The 20,341-nt window shown below is 46.1% G+C and overlaps 2 protein-coding genes and 1 long non-coding RNA gene across 9 annotated transcripts in view; 2 read left to right on the top strand and 1 right to left on the bottom strand.

Annotated features, from left to right (window-relative positions):
- ATP4A (ATPase H+/K+ transporting subunit alpha) overlaps positions 1 to 20,341 on the bottom strand; it is an 82,781-nt gene that overhangs the window by 16,156 nt on the left and 46,284 nt on the right. Inside the window, exons 1-3 of one of the 7 annotated variants that reach the window (XM_072967203.1) lie at positions 13,724 to 14,016; positions 9,251 to 9,478; positions 8,548 to 8,869 (exon numbers count right to left, since the gene is read on the bottom strand). The exons of 2 other annotated variants lie outside the window; for them this stretch is intronic. The gene's annotated coding sequence lies outside the window, so the exon portion shown is untranslated. Of the gene's footprint in view, positions 1 to 420; positions 685 to 8,547; positions 8,936 to 9,250; positions 9,479 to 9,820; positions 9,902 to 10,826; positions 11,092 to 13,723; positions 14,017 to 20,341 lie in introns of those variants that run through there. 4 more of the 7 variants (XM_072967202.1, XM_072967204.1, XM_072967201.1 and 1 more) reach the window with 4 other exon arrangements.
- Positions 14,050 to 15,038, top strand: PMIS2 (PMIS2 transmembrane protein). Its single transcript, XM_072967211.1, has 2 exons — positions 14,050 to 14,401; positions 14,579 to 15,038. Exons 1-2 carry the CDS (start codon positions 14,147 to 14,149, stop codon positions 14,705 to 14,707), a joined length of 384 nt encoding a protein of 127 aa, XP_072823312.1. The 5' UTR covers positions 14,050 to 14,146; the 3' UTR covers positions 14,708 to 15,038.
- Positions 18,397 to 19,359, top strand: LOC140698095 (uncharacterized). The gene is made up of 2 exons (XR_012075545.1): positions 18,397 to 18,971; positions 19,231 to 19,359. It is a non-coding gene; the product is annotated as an uncharacterized lncRNA (long non-coding RNA).

The following is a 20,341-nucleotide window of genomic DNA, read 5'->3' as shown; positions in this document are numbered from 1 at the left end:
ACCACCCAGCAGGCTGGGTCAGGTACGTCCCCTGGGCTCCCACAGACCCCTGTCTCAGCCCTGACCACTCTGACCTGTAATTCCTCCTTCACAAGCCTGACCACTCCGGACTGTCGCTATTTGGTGACACTTCATTTCCCACCCCCAGACTCCTGACGACAGGATCCAGGATGTCCCAGTCACCAGCCACTGTGTACTCTGCATCACCCATCCCAGAGTTGGCCCAGGTTGGCCTCAGGGAGTGTTTGCTGAGTCAAAAAATTCATTGTGACCTTGACTTTCTGTATGTGTTTGGTCTCTCTGATAAGATAGTGGACTCAGCAATGCCCTTCTCTTCCTGGGCAGGTCACCCTTCCCCCACCAGCACCCCCACATCCAGACCCTAGGAAGATTGGAGCTAGAGGCCCTGCAAGTAAGGACCTGGTTTCTCCCTCCTCTTCAAGCTGGCGGAAGAGCAGGCAGTGGGTCCACAAGTGAGGAGCAAAGTCGCCCCCCCCCCCGGCGAAGCTGGCAGCCAAGTCTCCTGTGTTTGACTCCTCTTCCACCTTTGTCCAGATGTGGAAAGGTCCACTGTCCTCAGGCTGGCTTTGCTAGGCTTCCTCTCCTGGGATCTTAAAATCATATCCCAATTCCAACTGTCTCTCCCTTTTCTGCTCTCACTCTGGTTCAACCTTCATCCCTTCCTGCCTGGTTTCTCACGGCAGCCTCATTCTCATCTCCCTGCTCCCAACCCCGCCCTCACAATCTGCTCCCCACACACAGCCAGAGAGAGCCTATGAACCCCTCCCTGAGTCTGATCAGGGCCCTCTGGCTCAGAGCCCTCTCCGGGGCTTCACTTAGCTTCCGCTAAAAGCCAAGTCCTCACATTAGGACCCAAATCCCTAGGGAGCTGCCCTGTCGCCACCCTCACCTCACCTCCTCCTCCCTCCACGTGCTGGGTCTGTGCCAGCCACACTGGCCTCCCTACTGTGCCTCAGACAGCAGGACCCAAGTCCTACCTGCTGGCCTTTGCATTTGTTGTTTTCTCGTCCTGGAATGCTCTTCCCCGAGATGTATGCATGGCCCCCTCTCTCCCTCCGTTGGGTCTTTATACAACTGTTGTCTTCCTACTGAGACCTTCTTGACTAACCCAATTAAAACTGTAACCCGCAGTCTCCCTCCCACCCTCTCCCCTTCCATTACCTTCTCTACTTCTCCCTCCATAGCACTTCTCATTTTCTAACCTATGCAATTTTTCTTATTTATTGGGTTTCTTGTGTGTTTCTTTTTTTTTTTTTTTAAGTGTGTAGCATTTTCAATTTTTTTTAACGGAGGTACTGGGGATTGAACCCAGGATTGTGTACGTGCTGAGCATGCGCTCTATTGCTGAGCTCTACCCCCGAGCTCTACCTCGACCCCTGCCTGTGTATTTCTGAATTCCCTGATAGGATGTAAGCTTCATGAGGGCAAGGACTTTTTTGCCTGGATTTTTTTTTCTGACTGATGTATCCCTAGTGCCTAGAATAGCAAATAGCGAGCACACAAACTTTTGTTGGGTGAATAAACCTCAGAGTCCTTGGGACACTCAACAGCATGCAGCAGCCATTGTAGCCACAAACACTGACATGGACACATGGTCCTGCCTTCGGGTGATGTTCTTTGTCCACCAAAGACACATGTCCCTAACCTAAAACAGAGGGACAGACACACATAGACACAATGACAGGAAGCCCACGATGACAGCTGACACTCACTGAGAACTTACTGCACTCAGCCCTGTCTTCAGTGCTTCTATGTGTGAGCTTGTTTCCTCTTCATAACAGCCTTACGAGGAAAGTACTGTTCTTATTCCTATTTTACTATGAAGAAACTGAGGCATGGAGAGGTTAAATGACTTGGCCAGGGATACACAGCTAGTCGGTAGCAGAGCCAGGACTTGAACCCAGGCAGCCTGGCTGGAAAGTCCTCACAGACCTGAAAATACACCACATCACACCAGGCCCCATTTGACAAAAAGGCCTCACATTAAAACCATCCTCCATTCAATAATTTCTGGAACGTTTATTGAGCATCTACCATGTGCCAAGCTTTTTGACCGGGAGGTGGTGAGACAACTGGGTCTTGGAGCTTACGGGAGAGGCTGGCATTGGGACCCAAGATGAGGGTGTTGTTAGTATAGAAACTTAAAATGAGGCTATGGAAAGTGAGACAGCTTCTGGCAAGGGTTGGAGGAAGAGCAAGGAGGGGAGGGCAGAGCCAGGGCACAGCTCTGGGAGACACGCTATCAAAGAATATGAAAGCACAGCCTTAGAGGCGTGAGAATCAGGACATGGGGGTGGGGTAGGGAGATCAGGAAGCAAAGAAAAAGGAAGCCTCATGAAGGAGCACATGTTCAGCAGTGTCTTGTGTGTCTGAGTGCCCCAAGTGCCCAGCACGGAGCCTGGTACACAGCTGATAGTTCATTATTTGCTGAATGAAGCCATGGTTGACACATGGTCAAAATCACACATATTTTTTATAGAAACTGTGACATCTCAAGGGTTGTTATTTTATGATTAGGACAGGCCAACTCCCCACTCCCCACTCCCCATCCCTGGCAGGGAAGCTTGAGAAAATTGAGGTTAGAAAAGGTATTCTTGGATGGAGACATATGCAAAGCTCAGAATGGGGTTCAAAAGCCAGGGATGAGGGATACAGGTCTCCTGATCCAGTCGTCCAATCTGGGAGGCAACATTTGGGAAGGGGGTTGGTGGTTGGTAAGGAGATGGGACGTCTTTGGTCACAGCTTTTTCCAACTTCCAGCCTATTAGAAAAGGAGAACCAAGAAGTAAGACAGGTTGGTGGGGTGGAGGGGGAAAGTATAGCTCAGTGGTAGAGTGTGTGCTTAGCATGTGCAAGGCCCTAGGTTCAATCCTCAGTACCTCCATTAAATAAATTAACTTAATAAATAAATAAACCTAATTATCCCCCTCAAAAAAAACAGAAGTGGGACTGGACCAACCTAATCAGAAAAGGAAGCCAGTATGCCTGTCAGCCAATTGATACAGAAAGACAGAGGGGATGGTTGAAACTGTCCAGGACACACCCCCTGTGGATGTCAGCCAATCATGAAAGGAGGGCAAAATGATGATGGGGCTGGACCAGCAGCTGGCTAGGATGAATTCCTAGGCTCCTCCCCCTTGGTTTTCCAGCCAATCAGGAGCAGGAGAGGGGAACAGCTCTTTTTCAGTACTTTGAAAATGTCATTCTATTGTCTTCTGGTTTCAATTATTTCTGATTAGAAGATAGTCCCTAGTTGATAATACTATATCGTATAACTGAAATTTGGTAAGAGAGTCGAACATAAATATTCTCACATACACACAAAAAAATGTAAATAAATATGTGAGGTGATGAATGGAGAAATCCTTTCATAATGCTGTGCACAGCAAATCATCACACTGTACCCTTTAAATACCTTACAATTTTATTTGTCAATTTTACCTCAATAAAACTGGAAAAAGAAAGAAGATAGTTTTTGTTGTTGTTGTTGTTCCCTTGCAAGGATTTTTATAGGAGCTGTTAGTACACAGGGCATAACCCAACCACACAAACACATACACAATCACACAGAAGGCATCGTATGTATCGCTCTCAGAGTGTTGGTGGAGGGAGAGTGGGATGGAGAACGGGCGGGGCTAGTAACTAGAAAGGAGCGGGAGCTGGGCAGGGGGTGGGTCCTAGGGCACCTGCAGAAGGGGAAAGGGGGCAGGCGTTGGGGGGTTCCACAGAGGGAGGACTATGGTTAATCCCCACCCCCCAAGCAGGAGAACACGATGGCAGGTATTCCCAGTAGGAAGAAGCAGAAAACTGAACAAAATAGAGAGCAGCATGTAGCCCTTTACAAGAATGTTGAAGGCTGTCTTAGAGATGGGTTGCATCACAGTGATCTTGAACTCTGGGGCCCAGACGTAGGCCACAGCAGCCACGGACTCCAGCAGAGGGGATGGGGTCTGCAGATGGACCGAGGATGGTCAGCAGATGCTGAGTAACGGGGACGCATAGAACTAAACCCACCAACAGGAGGGCGCTGAGGTGAGGGCTCACCCCACAATGACCCTGGCCACCGCCATGGGAAAACAGACCCTATGACATCCCAGTGACTCCATATAACACCCTCGCTGGCCTTACAATACCCTCCAAGTAACTTAGAAACTGCATGCTTCTTCTGGCTCCCTAAACCCATCCCTGCTCTCCAATAATGTGCTACATCCTGATTTGCCTGTGCTGTCCGGTTAGCTAAGCCTGGTCCTACCAAATTATTGAAGGCGCCCCTTTCAGTCTAAAAAGTGCTCAGTTTGGATGTTACATTAAGTCACTTTAGCCCAGTGATGCTCAAACTTGAGCATACAACAGAGTCACCTGGATGAAAACTGATAGCTGAACCCCATCCGCAGAGTTGCTGGTTCCACAGGTCTGGGGCAGGGCTCAAGAACGCACATTTCTAACAAGTTCCCAGGTGAAGCTGCTGCTGCAGGCTGGGGACCACGCTTTAAGAACCACTGTTTTAGACGTTACTGACTCTGCAGCCCTGTAACCTTCTTTGTCACTTCTGTAATCCTTTCTGCAATCCGTGCCTCATATTCCTCATCCTGTAACTCTGTCCTAGTCCCGCTTCCCCCTCTCCCAGGTTCTGTAACACCATCCTAACAGCTCCCTGCCCCATTACCCATCCCTCTTCCCATAACCTTTTCCTGCCTGCTACAACTCCCTGTTCCCCATAACTCTTGATCCCTAGGACCCCCTCCTGTAACTCCTCCTCTGTCCTAGATGTGCCCTGACCCTATAAGCCCTTCCATTTCTTCATATAAATCCCTCCCCGTCTCCCCCACAGCCCCTTCCCGAGGCCCCATAACCTCCTCCTGGTCCTTTCCTAACCATCTCCCTGTCCCACAAGAGCCTCCCTATCCACATGCCCTCTCCTTTTCCTGTGTAACCTTCTCTTTGTCTCCCATAACCTTTTCTGAGTCCCTCCTAACCTCCAGCCTCCTTGCCATCCTTCCCCCCAAACCACTTTCCTGGGACCCTACAATTCCCTCCTGGACACCCAGACATCCATTAGCCCCCTGTCTATCCCATTTTTAGCTCTGGCTGTCCTCTCCTGAGCCCCTCTCTGTCCCCTCAAACTTCCCACTATTTCACCATCCACAAACCCAGTTAATGCCACAGCTGTCCTCGCATCCTAACCCTGGGGCTGCCCTGGAGTTGAGTCACAGGGGCGTGGCCCCTGTTGGTGACCGCTTCAGTGACTGGCTGCTCTGACACGGAGGAGGCAGGGAGGGCAGTGTTTCAAGCATTTAGACCCAGTTTCCAATTGGTTCAATGTATTAAGGAGGCATTACTTAAACACATCCTCCCCAATCTCTGCCTGTCCTCATGACTGATTCAATGAATAAAGAGGTGCGGTTTCAGCTACTTGCCTTTTTGTTATTGTCGGTCCCAGTTTGAACTCATGATTGGTTCAGTGAATGAAGTGGGCAGGCCTCAAGTACAGGCTGGTAAATTCTGGACTGATTCTCTGATAGGTTCCATAAGTGCAAAGAGCAGGATGTAATTTTTTGTTTTAACATGAAAGTAGTGGGAGCCTACAGTCCACCAGGCAGTGCTCAGCTCTTGAGGGCCAAGTAACAACCAAGAGAGACAAAATCAGAGCCCTCTTCGAGTTCACAGTCCATGGGTATGATGGGGAAAGGGAGGGTGAAAACCTAAATAAATAAACAAGTGATTTCAGAAAGGATCCAAGACTATGGGGAGTAACTAGGACACAAGGGAGAGGGAACCAGAAGGGTGACATGAGATGAGGTGGGGAGTGAGGGGGTCAGGGAAGGTCTGTCTAGGGAGAGGACATCCAAGCTGAGACCTTGGATGAGGGGCCAGCCATGAGAAGATCTGGGCAGTTCCAGGCGGGGGTTGGGTGCAAGTGCAAAGGTCCTGAGGTGGAAAGGAGAGTCATGTGTTCCAGAAACAAGTACTGTGCAGCTAGAGTGTGGAGAGGCAGGAGGAGAGAGCTGGACACCTGGGGGAGGTATCTGGGTTTGAGGCCAAGAGCCACAGGAACAGGGAGGGTTTAAGCCAGGGAGGGACAGAATCTGATTTAAGTTGTGGACTTGCTCCAGGTGCCCTACGCAGAATGGAGAGTGGAAGGCAGAAGATTTCTGCCTTGCCTGAGGACAGAGCCTGACAGTTCCATTCTTAGAAGGAATGGGGCAGGGCCCTGACCCCTGGGTCCATTGGCTGTGGTGGGATTTGGGCATGGAAGGGGGTGCATCTGGCATAGAGAAGTCCCTGGGAAACGTCAGCCAGGAACAAGCCATGTGGGATCTGAGTATGTCTCTATCTGTCTGTGCATGTACGTCTGTCTCCCAAGATGATGGACTCATCAATGCCCTTCACATGTCAGGCAGTCACCCTCCTCAGTCTCTCGAAGCATGGAAGTTGGAAGGGGCAGGGGTGGTACAGGCAGAAATCATGCTGCCCAACAGTTCTCACCTTGTACCAGCGAAATCACCAACATAGGCTGTTAAGACTGAGAACCCCTTCCACGGCAGAGGGTTCCTTGGCTGGTGTACTTCTTGCCTGGTGGATCCCATGGCTGGTGGTCATGTGGCTCTTGGCCAGTGGGCTACATCCCAGGGAGACCATCATTCCCAGTGCTCCATCTCACTAAGGGTTTGACATACAACCCTGAGCAGACCCATTGCTTGGTGGAGTGTCAACAAGTAGAAGTGAACTGCAAGAGCTCTGCGCCGCCTCACGCTCCCTCCAGGGGCTTACTCAACTGGTGAAATTCCCTTGGATTACAGTCTAACGTCTGCTTTGTCCACAAAATCAGACATAAGGACAAGACTAGGAGAAAAGCTGAAAACAGCTAGGTGCTTGTGCCTGGTGCATGTGTCTGGAACCTGCCTACTGTAAAAGATCGATAAAAAGAAACCTCAATTCAATAGAGCTGAGAGACCAGAAGGGGGCGCTCTTATGCCCTGTGTCAATAGCGGAGCCCAACGGGAAGAGCAGACTCCTCTTTCCTGGCAAGGACTTAATCAATGAAAAGCCACGGGCTCTTTGTTTACTATTGCCTTCTCAACTTCCTTTTCTCCTCTATAAAAGCATTACCCTTCCCTTGCATTTTGGGAACTTGCACATGCCTCACCATGGTTGCAGACCCCAACTGCAATTCTCTACTGACCCTGAATAAACCTATCTTTGCTGGAGAAATATCTGGCAGTCTATTTGTTTCAGGTCAACACTACCCTGTGCTTTTTGTTCTGTCAAAGAATGGGTTTTCTTCTCTGTTATTTGCAAATAATGAATACAGATGGATTCCTACATTCCTGTCAAAACTTGTTGACATCAAATTTAGCTGTTCTTTGGGTATACAGTGGTAGCCCATTGTGGTTTTAATCTGTGGCTGATTGGTCAGAAGCCCAGGTAACAACGTAGGCTTGCAACTGGCATCTGGAGTGGTCGGGAGTAGGGCAGCCTTGTAGGACTGAGCCCTCAACTTGTGGAAGCTGATGTGACATCCAGATAGATAGTATCAGAATTGAGTTGAATTGTAGGACAGCCAGTTGGTGTCTGAGAATTGCTTGTTGGTGTAGAGACCACACCCCCAAAGTTGAAGTTGGTACCAGAACCTATTTAGAGATCTTCTACATTCAATTTAGGCATGGAACTCAATCTATTTAAAACAGAAACCAGAGCCTGTGTTCTCCCTGTTTAATACCTCCAATGGTTTCAATTCACATTTAAAAATCCAACCTTCTTCCTGTGACCTTTTTTCTAGGCTCTCTGTGATCTGCCTCCTGCCCACCCTCTGAGCTTACTTTGCAGCACTCCCATCACTACACTCCAGCCCCATAAGCCTTCTTTTTCCTCCCAGAACAAGCCAGGTTCCTTCCTGCCTCAGAGACTTTGCACTTGCTATTCTGCTTAGAACGCTCTTCCAGATTTTTCTGTGGCTTTCTTCCTTTCTCTCACTTCAGGCCACAGCTCAGATATTAGCTCCCCAGTGAGGGCTTCCCTTCACCACTCTGTCATTAAGTCCTTTTCCTGCTTCTCCAATTTTATTCTTTTTCATAATGTTGACCACTACCTCGAACTGTGCTGCCCAGGACAGTAGCCACTAACCACATGTGGTAAAATTAACTTAAACTAGTTATAATTAATTTACATAAAAATTGAGTTCTTCAGTTCCACTAGCCACATTTCTTGAATGGCATACGGCCATATGTGGCTAGTGGGAACCGTATTGGACAGAGTGGATTTAGAGCATTTTTATCATTGGCTGAATGTTCTATTAGAGAACACTGACCCAGAACTATCTTATTGCTTCATATTTTACTCTTTTTCCTGTGCCCTCTCAATATAGAGTGTAACTTTATGGAGGCAAATACCTCATCTATCTGAATCACTAGCACAGTAGAATGGTTGCCCAATAAATGTTCACTGAATATATGAATAAGCCCCATGGTACTCAGTGTAGTGGATACACAGGGGCATGTGAACACGTGTGCACATACACATACATACAGTAGATGATAGAAAGCAGAAACTTCCTCATAGACTCCGTTGCACTTAAAAATCTGATGGAGCGGAGACTTCCCCCAGTACAGGTAAGTTACTGATGTTCAAGTTCAAAGGCTCCAAGAGGACCCAGGAGGTACAGTCCATCACTCTCTGAGGGAAGTGAGCTTTCAAGATGATCTCATACTTTCTGCTTCAAGGCTCTGACTACAATGGAGCAAATGATCACAGAGGAGCCCACCAGGATGCTTGAGATACTGAAGCCCAAGGCCAGTCTGGAATTTATCCGTGCTTTCCTCTGATTCCCAAGGAGGTTGGCTTCACGGGTCTGTGGGGATGAAGGCAAGCTGGTGGAAGTATTTCCAAGGAGGAGGGAGGTGGAGGAGGGGCATCCCTGGGAAGAGGTAGAGAGTGCAAGATAGGAATAGCAGTGTGAGGGAGCTAAGGGCAAGGTTCAGCCCCTCAGGGGAAAAAGGAAGGAAGAAGGGAGCCAGGATGAGGGCATGTGGATGTGGGTAGAACACAGGAGGAGGAGGAACGAGGTGTGGGGGTCCTGGGGAGAAGCAAGGGCAGCAAGATGGTGAAGAGGGAGGGAGTAAATCCCCCAGGAGGAAAAAGAGAAGGACCCGGGGAGAGTAGGGAGGTGGGATGGGACAGAGGAGGTGGAGCTGGGGAAAATGGGAGTTGGTGGTAGCTGGGTGGTGCCCACCTTAATGGAGAACAAGAGGGCTGGTATTGCCAGCAGAATGAAGAAGAAGATGGAAATGACGGCGAGAACCAAATAATCCTTTTCTGGGGGATCCAAGGACATCAGGATGACTGGCTGCATCGGGTAGATGTTCTGCATTGGGATAACCTGTTGCACTGGAGCAACCCTGGACTCTAGGTCCCTGGGATCAGTCCCAGTAGCCATGGACCTTGGCTTGAGGAGGGCAATCTGCAGACAGGGGAAATGGGACCCAGAGAGGGAACATTTGAGTTCCCAAGAAACGAGGACCTCCTTAACCCCTCTACCTAGAAAGGCACTTAAAACGGACACTGCCCCAAACCAGGGGACACTACCCCAAGCCAGAACCCACCACACCTCCATGTTCCTACTTAACAGCCTTGATGGCCCTATAAGACAATTCAACCCTCCTCTGTCCTCTCCTAACCACCCCCATTACCCCATCTATGTTTCCCTCACCCCCTAACTGCTCTCTTCCTCTAAATTCTCCCTACCTATTCCACATAGACACACTTAAACTCCCCCATCCTTTTCTAATAACCCATCACAAACCTAGTTGATGTCCCTAGGACTTCCCTTTGCCTCTCAGTCCCTGAAGTAGTCTTGGGGATTTCAGTCACTGGGTGTGGTTTCTCTACTGACCACCACTTCATTATGACTGGCTGCTCCCATATAGGCGTGTCTCATGTGCCCAGACCTGGCTTCTGATTGGTTCAGTGTATGTAAGGGGTGTTACCTAGCCAATCCCCTTTCTTCCTGCCCTCTCAATTGAGTCAATGAATAAGGGGTCTGGGTTACAGTTATTTGCCCTTTCTGTTGTTCTTCCCAGCTTGAACTCCTGATTGGTCCAACAAATACTGTGTGGGTCTCACTTCCAGACTGAATCTGAGTGCCAGGCACAGTTCTAAGCTTTTTATATACATTAACTTACTTAATCCTCATGACAGAATGAGGGAGAAACTAGTATTATCCCCATTTTAAAGATGAGAAAACAGATGCACAGAGAGACTAACTGACTTGCAAGAAGTGGCACAGCTAGTCAGTGGCGTGGCAGAGATTTGGACTTACGTAGTCTGGTTCCAAGGTTCAGGAGTGTTGATTCAGTTCACATTTATCTGTTACCTGGGTTTATTTGTTTGATCATTTTAAATTCCAGAGACAAAAGGAGAGTCAGAACATGGGACCATGCTACCATCTTTTCAGAATCTCCATCCCAGTTGCATATGCTCACATCTCACCCATCTTAAAAAAAAAAATTACTCTCACTCCCATAATCCTACCCCAGTCCTGCATTTCTTGGCCCTTCATAGGCAAACTTCCTGAAAAGAGTGTCTATATCATTTTCACTTCCACATCTCACACTCAATCCATGGCTCTCTGAAATTAGGCATTGGGGCCCACATTGTTCTCAACTGTTTCACTGCCTCTTGTTTCTCCTTCACCTATAAAATTTTGGAAAGCAATATCTACATTCTGCCTCCACTGTCCCTGTTCTTGCAAACCATTTGAGTCACTGCATGATGGAACATGACCCCACTGACTATGAAGTTCCCCTCACCAAAAGCAACTATCCTCTTAAATCCAGAGGATACATCTCAGGTCTTGATGCTCTGTCCATGCCTTCCTTTCTGAGACCTTTCCTGGCTCTTTCCCAACTCTGGGCCAGGTGTCTTCTTCCCTCTCCCACTCTCCGGAGCCACAAGGCACTCTGGAAAGTTGGCACCAAGGGCGCTGGAGGAGATTTCTTGGGAACCAACACCTGTACAGACTTGCCCCTGAAGACAAAGCCCATCAGAGGGTAGATTCTCTAAGTTATTTAGGTGAGAGGTCAGCATGTCTGTCTGATGAACTAGTCAGCTGTTGAAAGTAAAGGGAGGGGCAGGGCTTGACTATCTCAATAATGGAAAAGCAGATGATGCCTTAAGTCTTGTAGCTGACTAGGAGTCAGGAGGAAGTAGGCTTGTCCCTTCCCAACTAAGGATTCTCACCAAATCCTTTACTTTCTGGAAATTGAAATCCAAGAGTCCAAGCCAAGAAAGCTACTACATACAGAAAGAAGGGCCAAAAAATAAAAAGGAAAAGAGTGAGTGAAAGAAGGAAAAAACAAGAAGCAACAGGTACATGGTAGAGAGGGAGTATTCATCCAATCTGTCCACTGCCTTTAGTCATCATAAACTTCCCCTTGGGAATCCCAGCTGTTGTCTATACTGTGAAGATGGGGCACTGTCTCCACTGCCCAAGACCTAACCTGCAGTGTATACAACCCCTTCTCCATTCCTGCACCTAATTCTGCTCACCACTGAGCACTGGAGGTGGAAGTTGTTCAGGCCCCATCACCTTTTTGGAGATCCTAAATAGTTCCCTCAATTCACTCTATAAAGTCACACATTCCTTCCAACCACCACCAGCACCCTATAGATCAAGAAAGCCAACTAGGAAGCAAACTGCCACATAGTAGGGAAATATTCATGTCAAATGCTCTTCCCGAGTTTCCTGTCACTAAACTGCACATAAACGTAGTTTCTACATTCAATTTCTTGTTGGTTAGGTGGCCCTCCAGCCGAGGGACACACCAGCTAAGGGTCATTCAAGTCAAAGGATTCACCAGACAAGGGATGCATGAGCCCAGGCACACAGAACCCAGACAAGTCACCATCCCAAAGCCACCTCGGACAAGAGACTTGCTATTCAAGAGGATCCCCACCCCCCTGCACCCCACCAAACCAAGGTACCCACCATCCAAGGGACTTGCTAGAAACCAATCTATATTCTTCATTCTACCCATCTTTGAGTTCTGTCCCCCTCCCCCACCTCATAATTTTTGCTTTGGAATTTCCACTTTGACCCTTGAAGTGATCTGAACCAATTCATTCTGTCGAGCACAACACTGGTTACCAATGCCGGGAGAGGAGTCTAACTGCTATTCCAGCATTGGCAAAGATCATCACGATGCCGACCACCAGAAATGGAAGTCCAAACCTTTCTGCCTACTACATCTTGGTATAGGAGTCACCAAGGAAAACAGAACACAGTCAAACACTGGATGGAACAACACTTCTACTCTCATAGACAAGAGGCAGAGTAAGGTCAGTTCCATCAGTGGGCATCTGTCCCACACAACTAGTGGGTACAGTTGGCCTACATGAACTCCTCTTGTCCTGCAGCAGGAGGACTCTGATCCCTTCCTCCTGGAGTCTGAAATACTAAAAGCTTGGGTGTGTGTCTGAAAGCTATTGATCCATATACTCAAGCAGAACAAAGGAATCCACACTGAACCTGAAACAGGGAAAGATAGTCCCACACAAGGTGGTAGGCTCTGCAGGTTGTATGGGCTCTTTATCTCTTGCTAAGGAAATACTCCAACCCAAGGCCCATTGTTATGTGGAAAGTGGAGACTGAAAGGCTATCCAGGTGGGACTGCTTTTCCCAGCACATTCCATGAAGAATTTTCTGATTTCTGGATTGTGTGTGTTGCTGTTGTTCTTGTTGCTGCTTCCGGGTCCCTGACTGTGCTTACATACAGTTATGTCTTTGACAAACCATGTTGGAGTATATATTTCTGGGCTTCACTGTGTTACCTCCTCCTACCCACTTACAACTCCCTGCAAATTGGCTCATCACATCCACTGTTTCCCTAAAATCACAAGCCAAGGGAACTATGCTAAAACCCAGAGGTTTAGCATCCATTGATGGTTCTTACCAGAGTCAGTAATTACTATGGTGTTTGAATGGTTGCTAATTTTCTAACGATGCATAACAAATGCCCACAACATTAACTCGGAGTTCTGTAGGTTACAATGGCTGAGTTCCCTGCTCAGGTTCTCACAAGGCTGAAATCAAGGTATCGGCCTGTGTTCTCATTTTGGAGCAAAGACCCTCTTCCAAATGAATTTGGTTATGAAAGGATTCAGATCTCTACTGTTGTAGACTTAATGCCCCCAATTCCTTGCTGGCTTACATCTGGGAGCCACTCTTATCTCAAGGTTGCCTGCATTCCTTGCCATGTGATGCCCTTCATCTTAAAGCCAGCAATGGAGGCTCTCCCTTGCCTCTAATCCACCTCCTGCCTAGAATCGTTTTTTGCCAGTAAAGTCGTCCCTCTTAAGAACTCCACTGATCAGGTTAGACCCTCTGGGGATATTCCTCCTATCTTAACATTAACTGACTGGGGACCTTAACTACATCCGTAGAATCCCTTCACAGCGGCACATAGATTAGTACTTGAAGGAGTAACTCGAAGGTGTATATACACCAGGGAGCAGGAGTCTTGGGGCCATCTTAGATTCTGCCTACCACAATGGCAATTTTCCATTTCCATCATTCCATTGACATTTATTAGATGGCATTCTACTATAAGAAAGATGTTACCCCCTTTCATCCTTTTTTCTTTCTTTCTTCCTGTCAGAATGGACTAGAATTCTTTCTTAATTTAATATTTTATACTCTGTTACTGACATTTTCATTTCTGTTCCCTTTGGTTTGTAAGCCTTCTAGCTTTCTCAGTCGGCTTGTCTACTTCCTCGCTCATGCAACTCTTGGGAGGCGTCCCTGGTACCGCGCTCCTGCCCTCTCCGTGGATAGAGTCTTCAGGAAAGAGGAGCCAGGATTCAACCTTATGACTTCCAACCAATTCCTATCAGCGTGGGCAGAGTCAATGTCCTGAGAGAGGATGGAGCCCCCTCCGAGTCCTGGAGGAGCAGAGCAGTTGGACCACACCCCCTTACGTGGGCAGCCAATCAGGACTTGGGCTGGTTTCTCCATTGTTAAGTAATGGCCTTTGACGGTTTGGGTCTTGGCGATTCTGATTAGAACTAGCGGAGGTGTAGTGGGTTTGGCTCTGTTTTTAAGACACTTGGAGTCTTTTGGAGTGGAAAAATCATGCCCCCAAAACCTGCCCCAGAGGCCCCTCCTGCTCCAGGCGCCCCACCAGCTTCAGGCGCCCCACCAGCTTCAGGCGCCCCACCAGCTTCAGACGCCCCACCAGCTCCAGAGGCCCCACCCAGTCCAGCACAAGAGCCTACACAGTCACCTGAAGAACTGGCATTTTACGCCCCAGATTATTTGTGTATGACCATCGTGGCCGCATTGCTTTTCCCTCCCCTGGGAATACCAGCAATCTTCTTCAGTAGAAAGGTAAACCAATGCCTAAGCCATGGCCTGTCCTATCCTCTACCTGCCCCCGCTGCATCTGATCCTGTCCTGGGATGTGGGTAGGGATTTTCCCTCAGTGACTGAAGGTGTCTAGCCTTTCCCCAAGGGTGTCACAAGGCTGGGCTCAGAATTCCATATCTAAAGTTCCCATTCCTACAGACCAAGGAGGCCAACAAGAAGAGCAATTGGGACAAGGCTTATATCAACTCAGGCCGAACTGGTTGGTTGGATGTATTCGCCATACTCATCGGTTTAGGCATCATTTATTACTGTATCCTATTTATGTGAAGGCCAGGCTCAGTAGCCAATGGGTTCACCCACTCCAACAGTAACTACCCAACAAGACATTAACCAGACAAATCAGCCACCATGCAAGAAACCAACAGCTGAGACATCCCTAGCCAGGAAGCCTACTAGCCAAGGAACTCAACAGCCATGCAACCCACTAGTCCAGAAACACCATACTACTTCATCCTCTAGGCCTCCAGATCTGTCATCAACCACCCTGGGGATCCTCACTTTCATGCCCTAGATGCCCTAAGCTCCTTGATACTGGGCTGCCCTTTCAGAAAAATATTTATTTCAACCAATAAAATTGAAGGGCATGTTTCAGCTTCCACTGGGTGTGCATGTGTGTGCTTCTGAGTCAGTGTCTGTGTTTCTCTAGGGCTGTGTATTTCCCAGATCATATGAAAATCTGAATGACCTAGCGGTGAAGCTAGGAGACACAGAAATCAAGCAGATGCGGGGTTACACCCCACCTCTGACACTTAAAAATTGTATATTCTTGAACAAGATGATTTTCTTGAATCTGGTTCCTTTGTAAAATGGGCATAATAATTGCCATATTTAGAAATTCGGATCAATGTTCTTTAGGCTTATTTAAGCTGTAATTCTAGGGTTCTAGTGTCTCAGAGCAGGAATAGGAAAACAGAACCCTCCTCCAGCTTTTGAGATTAAAAGTCTTCTAGGGGAAGAATGGAAAGACCTCAATAAATGCAAGGCAGCTATGCTCACCACTATACCACCAACGCCTTCAAGACCTCAATAAATGAATAACAGATTTGGCAGAAGAGCTGATGAAGACCATCTCTCCCTCAATCCTGAAAGGGAAATTGCCCCCTATTCATGGAAAAGGGAAAGTAGAGAAAGATCAGATGCTGGTATATCCTCAAGAATGTCCCTACAGCCTGCATGTCAGGAAGGGGCAGAGTGTCAAAGACCCCAGGTAACACTTATATTCCCACTTCACATATAAATCCTAGAGAGGCTTTTCTCAAGGAAAATATGCTGTATGGTGTGGAGGTCTAGGAAGCAATGGCCTCCGATAGCCAAGCAGGCTATCTCATGTTCCAGTTTGGTGAGGAGGAGATGAAGTGTTAGGGTGAGGATGACTATCAGAGGGGAACCAGGGATAACACAGGAGCCATCCAGAACGAATGAAAACAGAGATTTAGGCTGATCCTATGGACAACAAACACTCAGGGGTTCTTTCCGGGGCCCTAGCTTCATGGACAACCCCAAATTCAAACCCAGAAACCCTAGACTTAGCAGAATTAAGTTTTCTCAATCAGCTTGAATGGGGCTATCAGCAGAAATTAAGTCGAGTAGCTGTGGAAGACTGCTGTGGAAAAGACTGCTAACTCTTTCCCAATGCTCATCTCCTTGTCTTCCTGAGAGCACTCCACAGCCACATTTCCTAGCTCTCCCTTGTGGCCAGAAGATTGTCTTTGGTTTCATGGAATGTGATCAAAAGTGATGTGTGCCACAAACAACCCTGGCCTTAACCCACCTCCCACAGGCACTCCCCCATTTTCCTCCTTCCCTAGCTAACTGTGCAAGCAATAATTATGGTGATCTGAAGGCCAGATGTTGTGGGGATGGAACAGCTTCAATCAGACTCAGACCCTGAATCATTCTAGGGATAGTCACCCTTTCCCCAGTCGCCTCCCATGATTGAGCAGGAAATAAGCTATTGTGTTGTATGCCGTGTCATGTATGGCCCACCTATTTCCACAACTTAATCCACCCTAACCAGTGCAGATGCAGAAAAATAGAGTTACATTTCTTAGACATCTGGGCTTACAGCTTTAATTTCATACCCAACAAGAGAACCATCTTGGAAGGTTTATGGAAAATAACGAGTGAAGGAAAGAACAAAGGTGCTACTCCATGGTTAACCTTAACCTTAGCTTGTAAAATGCTGTTTCTTTTCCCTCCATGACCCTGGATATCTGCACAGATTATACTTGTTTGTGGCATAATGCTCCACATTACAGGTGTGTCTGGAAAAGGGAGTATGCTTGCTTGTCCACTGTGTTAGTGCACTAGATACACTAGATAGTCAGCCATCCCTGTCCCTCCCCCGACCAGCCCAAACTGAGCCTGCCACACTCAGCCACAAAGCCTGGCAAGTCAGGATGGCCCGTGTCAGCATGAACAGCCAAATCCAAAAAGAGTCACGTTGTGTTACAAGACTGGGAAAGCCAACTGGTCTTCTCTGTTTCAGCTCCCTGACTTCCCCCAACCTGTATTCCACTCTCAGGCATTCATCTGGTATTTATCACCATGTAAATATAAAACAAAACAGGAATGTATATTCTTATATCTTGAGACACCATTGGTTGAATTACTATAACGAAACATGCAGATTTAATGCCTACCCATTCTTCCCTCTCCACCCTGCTTCCCACAGAATGAGATTACAATTTTTAACTCAGTTTATCGGGCTTACATTTCATTATGGCTGTGTGAGGATTACTGCGCTCGGTGGTTTATGGTGCTTACATACTCTTTGTGAACTCATTTTTGAACTCAGAAGCCAAGCAACTCATCTGCCTGCACTCCTTCAGACTTTTTTCTCTTCCTTTTATTTTCCTCTCCCTTCTCTTCCTCTTCTTTCTGTTCGTTCTGTTTGCTCAGTTATCTCTGTACCGCTTCACTAATTGTTCCCAGACTCTCCAGAATTCTCTGTAACTGCCCTCACCAGAATTTCCCATGGTCAGACAGGCCAGGTCATTTTTTATTCTCTTTTTCCCTTGGATCGTTAAACTTTTTTATTTCCTTGGGATTTTTTTTTAATTTTGCACAACTTTCACTCAAATATATTCTCACCAAAAAAAAAAAAATCAAATAATAATAGGAGTATGAAGGAGAAGAGGAGCTCACTTCATGGCTAGTCCTGGCATCAATTTCCCCCTCTCAAAGGTAATCAGTGTCAATATTTTATTGTAACTCTTTCTAGTTACCTTTATTTGCATTTCCATGTGCCTACACGTCCAAACACATTGGTATCACACTTTCTTCCTGCTTACTGCTGGGTCTTGAAAATACTTTTGTGTTAATACTGAAGATTTTGAACACCTAACGCACTGTATTCTAATTGTCGATTATCTCCCTCTGGTCCATAGGGTAAACTGCCAGGTTCTCAGACCTGCCTTTTCTCCCTCAATGAGAGCGCATGGGACTCCAGCACTGGCATGAACCCTTGAGCCCTTCTTTCTTCTGGGGAGAGAACTCTGAGCAGGAGAAGAGGGACAATCTCAAAAGAATAAGTAGCTTGGGGAAAGCAGATTCTGTTCTACACCATGAATTGGCCTCGCAAATTTTATATCTAACCCCAGAAAACATAACAAACTTTAAGACAGTCAGACTGCAACATTACTCCCATGTCCTATGACCTATGACCTATGATTCTTAACCTCTTACAGTCTTCAATTTTGATGAGTTATCTTACTGATTGCTATTACTCTCTTAACAATGCTTGAATTGACATCCTTATTTCCTGAAAGAAAGACGTGCTTTTGAATTTCTTTATGTCAGAAGGAGACTGCAGGCATTGTCCCTCTTTTCTCACAATTCTCAGGTGTGTGAATTAAAAAGCAAAAACCCGTACTCCTCCCACCCAAGAAATACTCCCTAAGAACCTATGATAGACCTAGATTTCTCATTTAAATGAAGAGTTTGAGAATCTGAGTCTCATTTAAATCAAGAGTATACTGAGTCCCTTACTTAAAAATTATTTTTGTTGAAGTGCGTAAGAGTGTACCAATCATATGTGTATACAAATGAACTTTCACAAACAGCATACCCATGTAACCTGCACCTGAAACAAGGCAGAGACCAGAAGACCCCTGCGCCCTTTCCCAATTCCTTCTCCACAAAAGATAACCTATACTCTGATTTTCTCTCCCTCTTTCTAATAACTGCCTCTGGAGCCACGTCAGGGATTGCAAAATTTACTAATAGGACCCTCTGGTCGGATATAAAGATTATTTCTGTCTTTTGGCTGCCACAAACAATCCTGCAAAGAACATCCACAAGCATGCTTCTCTGTGCAAGTGAGCAAGCACTACCATAGAACAGAGTCCAGGAAGCGGGACTGCAGGCTTGAGTGATCAGGACTTTGTATGCGTTGTTGGCTCATGCTGTGATGACTCCTGCAAAGGCTTCACCAAGTCACATTTCCAACCCCAGGGTCTGAGAGAATCGTTCTTGTCTTCTTGTCAGCACGCCAGATCATCAGTCCTATGAATTTTTGCCAGTTTGATGAGTGAGAAATTATAGTTCTTTATTGCTTTAATTTGCATTTCTCTCATGAGGAGTTTGAGCATTGCTATGCACTGAATTGTGTCCCCACAAAATTGATATGTTGTAACACTAGCCCCTAGTATGATGATATTTGGAGACAGGGCTTTTAAGAGGTAACTAGGATGAGATGAGGTCATGAGGGTGGTGTAATCCTGGTGGGATTAGTGCCCTTATAAGAAGAAATACGTGAGAGCTTGCTCCTTTTCTCTCCACCATTCAAGAACACAGTGAGAAGGCGGCCACCCGCAAGCCAAGAAGAGAGCTCTCACCAGAACCCAACTACGCTGGCAGTGTGATGACAGACTTCCAGTCTCCAGATCTGTGAGAAAATTAATTTCTGTTGTTTAAGACACACGAGTCTATGGTCTTTTGTTATGGCAGCCCGAACTGAGACAAACATCTTTTTCAAAGTTTACTCATGTTTTCTGTTTCTTTTCTAAATTGTTTGTGATATCATTTCCCCATTTTCTATAGTTACTTGTCCTTTTTATTATGTCAAGGACCTTAGTCTTTTTTTCTGTTAAATGTGGTACAAATAGTTTGTCGTGTATTTTAACATTACTTATGCCTGTGTTTCACAGAGATATTTTTAACTCTTATCAAGTCAAATTGATCAAAATTCACTTTTATTCCTTCTGAGTTTTACATTTTATTTGAGAAAACTTAAAAACACTTTCCTATACTTTCTTCCAATGTTTTATATGTGATTTTATGATTAACTTTTTAAAATTTTAGTGTTCTTTATTAAGTTGCAGATGTTTTAGAGATAGTTCTAACACAAGCCAAAAGGTACATTTCCTATTCATGGAGCACTTTTCAGATATTTCACAGTACATTAAAAATTACTTTCGCATGCAGAAATTTAAAAGAATTTAAGTAACTTTCCCAAGGCAATGTAGAGTTACTATGATTGAGGAAAAAATGAAAGAAAATACATTATAAATTTTAAAAAAATCTAAGAAACTAGGAGAACTATTGGACATGTTAACCAGATTCTAAGAAACATAATTCTACATATCATGAATGGGGTAGAAGAATGCAAACCTATCATGATCTATATATCACATAGTTTTCAAGTGTCTGCTCTTGACTACCCCATCAACCTTGATTTTTTTAAAGTAATCTCCCAATGATATTTTATTACAAAAATTTTATGATGAATTTTTAATACAACAAATAATATCCATTTAGTTATTTTTTGTATTGTAGGTAAAGATAGTCTAATTGGATATCCAGTAAAAAAAATTATTAATTTGTTCATACTTTCCTATTGACATTAAATGCTACCTTTGCCACACAAAAACTTTCCAGATAAAAGTGTGACTATTCCTA

This window comes from Vicugna pacos, chromosome 9 (genome assembly GCF_048564905.1).
Source record: "Vicugna pacos chromosome 9, VicPac4, whole genome shotgun sequence".
In the NCBI taxonomy this organism is placed as follows: Eukaryota; Metazoa; Chordata; class Mammalia; order Artiodactyla; family Camelidae; genus Vicugna; species Vicugna pacos.
This window is presented reverse-complemented; position numbering and strand designations above follow the sequence as displayed.

Excerpts from the sequence above, each read along its gene's own strand:
- PMIS2 (XM_072967211.1), top strand. The coding sequence starts at position 14,147 with ATGCCCCCAAAACCTGCCCCAGAGGCCCCTCCTGCTCCAGGCGCCCCA. Across the intron at positions 14,402-14,578 it reads CAATCTTCTTCAGTAGAAAG|ACCAAGGAGGCCAACAAGAA; the intron begins GTAAACCAATGC and ends CCATTCCTACAG.